General features: G+C 42.7%; 1 protein-coding gene across 2 annotated transcripts in view; it reads left to right on the forward strand.

Annotated features, from left to right (window-relative positions):
- Positions 1-9,788, forward strand: part of XIAP (X-linked inhibitor of apoptosis) — a 28,243-nt gene that overhangs the window by 10,053 nt on the left and 8,402 nt on the right. For both annotated transcript variants that reach the window (XM_018558623.1, XM_018558624.1), the window contains exons 2-5: positions 571-1,458; positions 2,123-2,222; positions 4,952-5,030; positions 9,279-9,309. In XM_018558623.1, coding sequence (XP_018414125.1) covers positions 594-1,458; positions 2,123-2,222; positions 4,952-5,030; positions 9,279-9,309 — 1,075 coding nt within the window. In that variant the 5' untranslated portion in view covers positions 571-593. The remainder of the gene's footprint in view (positions 1-570; positions 1,459-2,122; positions 2,223-4,951; positions 5,031-9,278; positions 9,310-9,788) is intronic.

Below are 9,788 nucleotides of genomic sequence, written 5' to 3' on the forward strand. Positions count from 1 at the left end.
AATGTTGCATTCCCCCCCCCCCTCCCCCCCCCAAAAAAATAAATATATTATTATTTAATTTCTTTATTCTACACCCTTATCCTAAATAGGGGGTCTGGATGGATTTTAAGGGGGACCCCATGCAGAAAAAAAACAAAGAAAAAAAAGAGGTAGAGTTCCCTCCTTTGCCATGAGAGTCCTCAATCCCTACTTTACATTAGAGTGCTACCTTTTATAATCTTCACTAGAGTGTGGCCGAATGCTAGGAGACATCCTGGATGCAGCCCACCCTGGATAAGCGTCATGCGTCTCCATGGTACTGGTGACCAGCTTATCTGCCCCATGGAAATGCATTACACTGTACAAAAGTTTGTACGAAAGGCAGCCCGACAAAGCCAGAAGTCACCCCAGGGTATCACGGCACTCTGGCTGAGAAAGGCCGTTCTACTTTATAAGGAAATGTAGGAGAATCTTTGCCAAAGAGCTGATTCTTTCAAGAAACTGATTTTATTATGAAGTTGTTCTGAATAATTATGTAATTTGGCAAACACTGAATATTCTTCTGGTATAATGAGGTTTTCTCTCAAACAGGTAAACTTTTCTCTGCATTGGAAATGACATGTAACTGTCCTAAAACTCCAGATGCCGCTTGCAACATGGAAGTGGACAAGGACTATTCCAAGGAGGTCGTTCGAATGGAATCGTATGCCCAGTTTCCCAGCAGCTGTCCAATCTCGGCACCAACGCTGGCACGTGCTGGCTTTGTTTACACTGGAATCCAAGACAGAGTAGAGTGCTTCAGCTGTAAAGCAATTGTTGAAGGCTGGCAGCACGGAGACACCGCCGTTGGCAAACACCGAAAAATCTCCCCTAATTGCAAATTCATGAATGCTTTCAGTTCGAGAAGTGAGTTGATTCAAACTCACGAACCCACATTTCAGAATTTTTATCCCCACTTGGAAATGAACTGTGCATCCAGTGAGGGTAAGCCTAAATTAGACTCTGAGACACAAGCTGATTTCTTATTAAGAACAGGGAGAGTTGTTGATGAGTCTGAGCCAAAATACCCGAAATATTTAAATCTGTCTAGTGAAGAAGCAAGACTGGAAACATTTAGGAACTGGCCAAGTTATGTCCGTGTTACAGGAAAGGACTTGGCAAATGCAGGACTTTTTTACACTGGTAGGGATGACCAAGTCAAGTGTTTCTGTTGTGGTGGAAAGCTGATGAACTGGGAACCTGGGGATATACCGTGGAATGAACACCGTAGACATTTTCCTGACTGCTTCTTTGTTCTGGGGAGGGATGTTGGGAATGTAGCTTTTGATTTCAACAGTATGCCTCACAGCAGACGAAGAGGTTCTGAGGTTCCTGAACATCCAGCAATGAGTCAGTATAAAGCTCGACTTGACAGCTTTGCGAAGTGGATTTCTCCCATCAACAAGGAGACACTTGCTAAAGCTGGATTTTATAGCACCGGTAAGAAAATATGTGACTATCACAGTCTTGATGAAATGTTTAATTGAAAAAAAGTCACAATAATAACTAATGCTGACAGAATGTAATGAAATGTCACTTGTGACAATTGACTGCTTACTGCAGGTATCTACAGGTGACAATACTTCAAACCTGCAGCAGTTTGCCCCCTTCTACCCTAGTGACTGTCTCTTTAATTGGACACACTGCACTGTTTGCCCCCTTCTACCCTAGTGACTGTCTCTTTAATTGGACACACTGCACTGTTTGCCCCCTTCTACCCTAGTGACTGTCTCTTTAATTGGTTACAGTCCATGTCCATTGCACTCCTGACCGCACATCCATCAGAATAACATGGGTGCTCGGTAGTTGACGGATGGCCACTGTCACAGTGATACAAAAGACTATGGACACCTGCACTCTAATGGCAGATAGAATACATCTATTTATTGACGTACATGCAGAAAGGTAGCATAGCACCTTTCTGCACGTATGTCAATAAATAGATGTATTCCATCTGCCATTAGAGTGCAGGTGTCCATAGTCTTTAGTCTCTTTAATTGGGCACACCGCACTGTTTGCCCCTTCTACCCTAGTGACCGTCTCATTGGGCACCATGGTAAGCTTACCAAAGTATTTATAACTTTGTTTTGTTACTTTACGGTAGGTGAGCAAGATTCAACAAAATGTTTTTATTGTGGAGGGGAGTTTAAAGATTGGAAACCAGGAGATGATCCATGGGAATTACATGCAAGATGGTACCCAGGGTAAGTCATGGCTCATGAAGAGTTTTTTGTTTATTTTTGTAAATTCTTTTGTTTTCACAGGACACGCTGTACATACATACACAATAAAGTCAGTACAACTATAACATCTACACTGACACTACCATAAAAAACATATGGAATCAAATAGCAACAACATTATTGGCATACAAACAGGGCAGACTGGGTGACAATAGTGAGCACAACTCCATCTGTTTCAAAAACTGTTCAAGCCGGTAGAAGAAAAGCAACAGAATTGCAGATGGAAAAGGCTAAAAAATGAGGGGAGGGGAGTTGAAGAGGGGGAGAGAAGGTGCAGGCAGCGCAAGTGATCCACCAGGGAGGCCAGCTCTAGGCCCCACTCTGGGTTCTCACTCCCCATGCACTCTTCCACCCAGGGCCGGCCTTAGGGGTGTGCGAGCAGTGCGGCCGCACAGGGCGCCATGGCAACAAGGGCGCCGTGCGGCCGACACAGCTCGTCCTGGGGGCGGCTTCTCTCCCCCTCACCGCTGGGCGCTGGCCATCCGATATGGCAGCGCTCCCTCGTCCGCGCAGGAGGGAGCGCTGCCTGCTGTCAGGATGGCGGAGCGGTGAGGGGGAGAGAGGGGTGTGGTCACTGAGGGGCGCTGTAAAGCTTTCTCGCACAGGGCGCCTAAAGGCCTAAGGCCGGCCCTGCTTCCACCCAGCTCCAACATCAGGGAACTGAATTCTTGAGAGCCAGTGAAGTATGTCCAAGAGAACCATGTGCAGTGAAACTGTTCTTCCCGATTTCCGCAGGGGAATTTCCTGCCTGCAGAGTATGGCAATGTATGTCCTAGCAACACTTACCAGACAATCAACAATTAGTGCTTATATCTACCCCGGGATAGAGGGAACAGGTAAAGAAGATAGGCAATGCCAAAACATCAGAAGAATTGTACCCATATGTTCCTTGCATCTCCAGCAAGTGGATGGAACGAGTCGGTAAATTTTGTGTAACAGAGCTGGGGTCCTGTACCAACTGGTCAAGATTTTGTATCCTGACTCTTGGAGTCTGGTTGAGATGGAGGACCGGTGGGAAAAGAACAGGGTTCTGTTCAGGGTTAAGGGTTAAACTTAAGCATAATTTCTGTGCGGTCCCTCACAGCGTTGGGAGTCTAGGTGGATCACTCTGAGTTACCTTATGTGTAATGGCTGATTTGGGATAATCATCAGCATAGTGTCTATATAGTTCGCACTCTTGCCTTGCAGATCTGGGTCCTGAGTTTGAATCACCCCAAGGATGTTACCTGCATGGAGTTTGTATATTCTCTGGGTTTTTCATGGGTTTCTTGCTACAGGTCAGCTAGCTTCCTTTCAAAAATTGTCTCTATTGTGAGGGTGGCAGGGACATTGCATTGTGAGCACCTTTTGAAGGAACTGATGCAAATGGTTCTTTGTGCTCTCTAGAGTGACGTGTAATGTAGCAGTGCTATATAAAAGGAAACATCGAGACGATTTGCAGACTTTGTAAAACAGGATCACATCTAACATGCTAAAGATGGGTATATCACAGCCTGGATTATTCCTTGCTGCATTTACTGTTTATTGAATAGCTTTCTAGCCATATTTTCAGCATTCCCAGGTTTGTTAGGACTTGGTACTTTCTCCTATAGTAAGCAGGGGTTTGGCTTTATATTGTCTATAGACTTTGGATGGAGGCTGGAAGTGAAGGTTCAATATAAGTGCCAAATTATCTCTTGTGCCCCCTTCATGCGTTTATGTACTTGTTGAGACAGAAAGTAAATGTGGTAGGTTTGGTTATTATATCTATGGGTAGGCGCCTTCACTTCATGTTATCAGATGGTGTGGGGTTGGGGGAACGGAATGGGACAAATGAATCTATAACTGGCATTGATTTGACTTGAATTTCACCTGATATTAGTCTGTTGCATTCCATGTACAGCAGAGCTTGGAGAAGAGGAAAGAGTAGCAGTACAAGGTGCCAATTGGTTCTACTGCAGTACAGGAAACATGCTGATAAGGGGTAGAGAGCAGAGTGACAAAGATGAGCTCATCAGTGTGCTGATTCTCCCTTTCCTGTCTGGTAGGGGGTGGGGAGGAGACCGGTAAGTAAATTGAAACCACATCAGAGAAAGATCAGGCCTCCTTCCCTGCTAGGCAGGACTGTGCTGTATTGCATAGCTGAGTAAATCTTAGGAGGGGATGGACAGAAATTCAAATCTTTTGACCAGTGAAATAGCTCTCGTGTATTTTTCTTCTGTGTATGTAGCTGTTTGCATTGAGGTAAGCTTTGTTTTAAGTTTGTATTTCCATAATGACTAAAAGCAGAAGAGAGATTTGGGGCATGCTCACACCATCTCCAGACCATAGTGTTTTGTGTCCGCACTTGCAATGCATCCCAGTGCAAACAGTTCCAGTGCAGTGGGGAAAAAAATGCTGCATGCCCTATTTTTTTTTTTTTCTGGTCTGGAACGCACCAAAACGCTTGTAAATGCAACTGGACCCCACCTGAAAGCCCATTTTAAGCTACAAAAAAATGTCAACATGCACTGCATATGCAGAACACATGTAGATCTGGTCTGGACATGGTGTGAACAAGCCCTCAATACTCTGTTGTCTGAGGGCCAAATTCAATGGTTGTTGTCCAGAATAATTTGTCTCTAGGGTGCTTTTTCTAAAGTTTAACATAGCAGTGTGCCTTCATTTTTCTTCTTACTGTGGTTGGCTGTAATTGACTTTTCTTATTGCAGATGCAAGTTTCTTGTTGATGAAAGGGGGCAGCATTTTGTTAATACTGTACAGCTAACCAGACCTCTGCCATCTAGGCTGGTAAGTTTCTGTGCTTGGGAATTATATAAATTCCAACCGGACGACTCGGTCTGTTAATTGTATCTACAACATGATGATGACACTACTTTTGTGGTTATTCATATTCCACGCCTTAAGGTGTGAGCATCACATGAACACTGTTTGTTTTTTCTTACAGTCATGTCATTGTTAGTCATGTCTACTGCAGAAGTATTTAACAGTAAATATTTAAAGGTTCACTCCACCTAATAACTAATACTTTAGTTTTTAACCCCTTCGTGACTGACGACGTACAGTGTACGTCGCCAGCATCGGGGCTGTTTAAACATAGCCGCCGGGACTCTGTTTAAACTTGTCGGCTTTACAACAGAAGCGATTCTGGCGACTTACCTGTCGCCAGATCGCTTCTGTGTCCCGAAGAAGGGGCCGCCCCCCGCCGGACACCCCCGCCGAGTCAAAGTAAAGTAAAAAAAACTTTTTTTAAATAAAATAAATCTAATAATAAAAAAGAATTTTTAAAGTCCCCTGCCCCCGCGAGCACACGCTTCGCCGCGTAAACACGCGTCGGGTGCGCCTACGTATGAAAACGATGAACGCGCTACACGTTGGGTATCGCCGCAAGCGCCGAACTGAGAGCAATAATTCTAGGGCCAGTATTTTGGGGTAACTCTAAATTGATGACCGGTGGGGGCTTTTAAAGCGTCTTCTATGGACTTTTTGGGGTACTGCAGTTATTAGCCGTTTCACGGACGCACGCAATTTGTAAACTGGGCATGTGGGGTATCGTTTTACTCGTAACCTCATCTTTTATATTCATTAAAAAAATGGGTATTGTGTTCTGGGGAATTTAATTACATTTGTCACTACATTTTGGGGTTTAATAAGGCGTTGCGCTAATATTGCGCTACATAAAAATTTGCAACTACCACCATTTTATTCTATAGGGTCTTGGCATTCAGAAAATATATAATGTTTGGGGGTTTAAAGTAATTTTCTGACCTAAAATGTGGAATATAACATAGGTGCAAAAAATTGAAAAAAGGCCTCAGTCATGAACGGGTTAACAGATGCTGGGGGGTCAAACCAGTTTGCAGCTTTTTATATTTCTGAAGGAATCGAGCAGCAAGATTTCTGTGCATGAAATCTTCTGGGCTGAACCAGGGATGCACCGATACCGTTTTTATCGGTATTGAATGAATGTATAATATATATATATATATATTCTTTGGTACTCGCCAATACCGGAATTCACATTAAGGAAGCTGGAGGCAGGTAATGACTCACTGCCCGGATTCCTGATTGGCCAGCTTCCCGACCTTTCAGGATGGCCAGGAAGCCAGGTCCATGCTCCCTGGTGACGATGGAGCCGGCTTCCCGGCCAGTCAGGAAGCCTGGCAACGTATAATGACTTGCTGCCTGGCTTCCTGATACCGGAAGTTCCAGTATCGGAATAGACATCGGGAGCATTTGGGCGATAACTCGTACTCGCCTAAATACTTGGTATCTGTGCATCCCTAGTCTGAACACCTACGGAGGGGGCATACTCTCCCTGATTTTTGTAATGCAATTTATATTATGGAGTCTGCAACAGGAAGAGCGAGTACACCTCTGTTCTAACAATAGAAGGGAGAGTCCAAGGTAATCTGAGCAGGACTGCAGTAACAATGGTGAAGAAGCCAGCAGGCGACATAATCTAAAACTTTAACTTGCATATCACTTATAGGTGCCCATACACTTTACAACCCTCGCAAGACTTTTGTCTTGCGAGGTTTGTAAAGTACTTTTTTTTAAAAAGTACGATCTGCCTATCTTGGACAGGCAGATCGTACTTGCGATGACTGCAATGAGGGGCGGGCTTCCGATGACTGCAAACGGGCAGTGTGCGTGTGCGCATACCGGCCTGTTCGGCAGTTGTCGAACAAGCAGACCACTGCTTATTCGACATCGTACGATTCCTGGCGGGTTTTCCAGCCTGCTTGTTCGATGGAAGACGTGCGACCGTACAGTAGAAACGTTTGCACGCCTTCCATACACTGCACCATTATCATACGATCGTGGGATTTCTTGCGATTCTCGTACAAGAATCATGCAGTGTATGGGCACCTTATTAGAGATTTACAGGTATGGAATACATCCTAGGCCAGTTAGTCAGAGGTATGAAATGCGATGATGTTTCTGGAGTTTGAAGCAAAGATAGACTTCTACTCATGCATGAGCATTCCTCTATAGCACTTTTCTTGGTAATTGGAGGCTTAAATGTTAATGCTCACTGTCACACAGGAGATGATTATAAGCAGAGTCCATTCAGAATAGATGAGTTGGGTATGGGTGGGTACAGCAAACTGACGCACACTTGACGCACACTTAAGGCTGCTTATACCTTCAGGGGTGTGAACATTAAAAAAAACAAACTACTTGTCCAAGACCCCTGACCTTTGTGTTTTAAGGGGTAAGGTCTCCTTTCTAAAGTCATAGTGGATGAGTGACACTGGAAGGCATGACTACACTAAGTATGCAGTAGAGTGTTGAACATTGTTCCTTGATCCATTGACCTGTACCTCTGTCTCTGCATCTAAACTTTCCGTGTGTGGAAATATGATTTTTTTCAGACCCCCATGCCTGAAGAAGATGTTCAGTTAGCAACAAGAAACATACCACCTACATTTTTACTATCCTTAGTAGGCTAAAGCTGGCCAAGGCCCTGATAGTCACTCTAGCCAGCCCTTCTTTTAATTAACAATGATGTACAAGAATGTAGCATGTGAGACAAAGCAAAGAAGTTCACCCTTACTAAGTCTAGGTAGACATTCTTTAAGCAATGAGACGTGTGTGTGTGTGTGTGTGTGTGTGTGTGTGTGTGTGTGTGTGTGTGTGTACACATTTTACAGCCATGTGAAGAAGTACACCCCATGGAATTTGACATTTTTAAAATATTTGAACAGGCAACCATTAGATATCCACCCAAAACACTATCTTCAGATAAAGGTAATATATTGGAATAAAAATGTAAGGAAAATTAGCCTTTTCTATTTTTATTTAATAAAAATATCAATAGATTTAATGGTGTATTATGTAAAACGTTAGTACACCCTTGGCCTCAGAAGTTGCTATAACACACTTCAATGGCAAACTGTACTCCTTGTTCTAAAGTTATTTTTTGACTGCAAAGGCTTTTTCTGGCACATCACACATACAGGTAAAATTGGTGCAATCTCTTTGTCTGTAGATGCATGCACTTTGAAAGTTACCTGCGTATCTTGCGGTGATATTTAGGGGTCTTGGAGACTTCTTTACGCATCAAACAGTCAATTCTTGATCTTTTGAATTTCAAAATATACATGCCGCTCGATCCCCAAAGTCAGACATCACTGGCCCAACCAGTCACCTCAGTCAGGTTACATAGTATTTTGAGGTTGAATAAAGACACAGGTCCATCAAGTTCAACCTTTTGTGTGTGTATGTGTGTCCCTTGTACCTTGTTTTTAATAGTACCTGTACCCCTGTATGATACGGTCTCTGAGGAAGGTATCGAATTGATTTTTGAATGATTCAATACTGAATAATTTAGGTGCAGGCTCCAAAACATAGGTGCTGGCGTAACTTAGATCCTGAAATTCCAAGGTAGAGCCGCACATTCGACATCATAAAATAATCCGATTTATTGAAAGTTTATACCATCCAAGTACACGGCAAAATCTTCCCACACCGATCCCATTGCCTCTCATGCGTTCCACCAGATAGGCTTAATCATAGGGACAATATTTTGCTGTGTACTTGAATGGTAAGAACTTTCAATAAATCCTAATTCTTTTATGATCTGTCTGATGTGCAGGCCTATGTTGGAAATTGTCAATTTTTGATATCCTCCTTATGTGTAGACACTCTTTGAATAAAGATCTAATATTTTCCTGTTCTAATATGTAGGAAAGAGTGAACAATTTCTATGTGGTGTACTTGCTCACGCAGTAACAGGATAATCTATATCCAGTCATGTGAAGTAGTAAGGGAGGTGTTTCCCCTTTGTTTACATAGGCCATTGGTAGTAGAGCTGAAATGGATTTCACAGTGGCCATTTCCAAATGTTAAGTGTCCAGTTGGTAACATGTGTTTTTTGGCATGACTGTAATAATTTGTGCACCATTGCACAAAAAAGTTTTAAATGCTAATCTCAATCTTTTTATTATTGTCTTGTAAACTGTCCTCCTATCCTCGTCCCAATATTGGCCGGTAATAGTACAATGATTTTATTCTTTTGATATTTTCTTTCAGCCAAGTGACATGCCACTTGCTCTACCTGAAGGTAAGCCAAAACTATGTAGTATTTCTCAGTAAAATATACATTTTACATTTCACATTTTAAAATATTAATAGACCAGTATGGTTGAAGGCGGAACCAGCTATGGTTATATTGGTTTACAATAGCATTTGGCTTTATAGGAGGAATTGTGTGTAGTATTAGTATTTGCCTGATTATACCTATACTTCTCAATCACTGGACTGATATTCAGTTTTCTTTGCCCCATACATATATACGTTATAGCCGATTCATGAGGAGTAATAAGATATTGCAGATTAGACAGGTGAATCCTACTCGGGACAGCCAGCGCTGTGACCTGTAGTTGGGTCATCATGCTCACATTTGAGGCTTGTTTTGGCAGACTAAAATATTTTGCCATTTGCTCTGGGGAAAAAAAGTATTCTTTTTTTCTGACGGGGTCATAAAGTGTTTGTCAGGCTCAATCTCATTCCTTTTTTATGTTTTTTTTTTTTTTTTTTTAT

Source organism: Nanorana parkeri, unplaced genomic scaffold, assembly GCF_000935625.1.
Source record: "Nanorana parkeri isolate BGI_ZX_2015 unplaced genomic scaffold, ASM93562v1 scaffold349, whole genome shotgun sequence".
NCBI lineage: Eukaryota > Metazoa > Chordata > Amphibia > Anura > Dicroglossidae > Nanorana > Nanorana parkeri.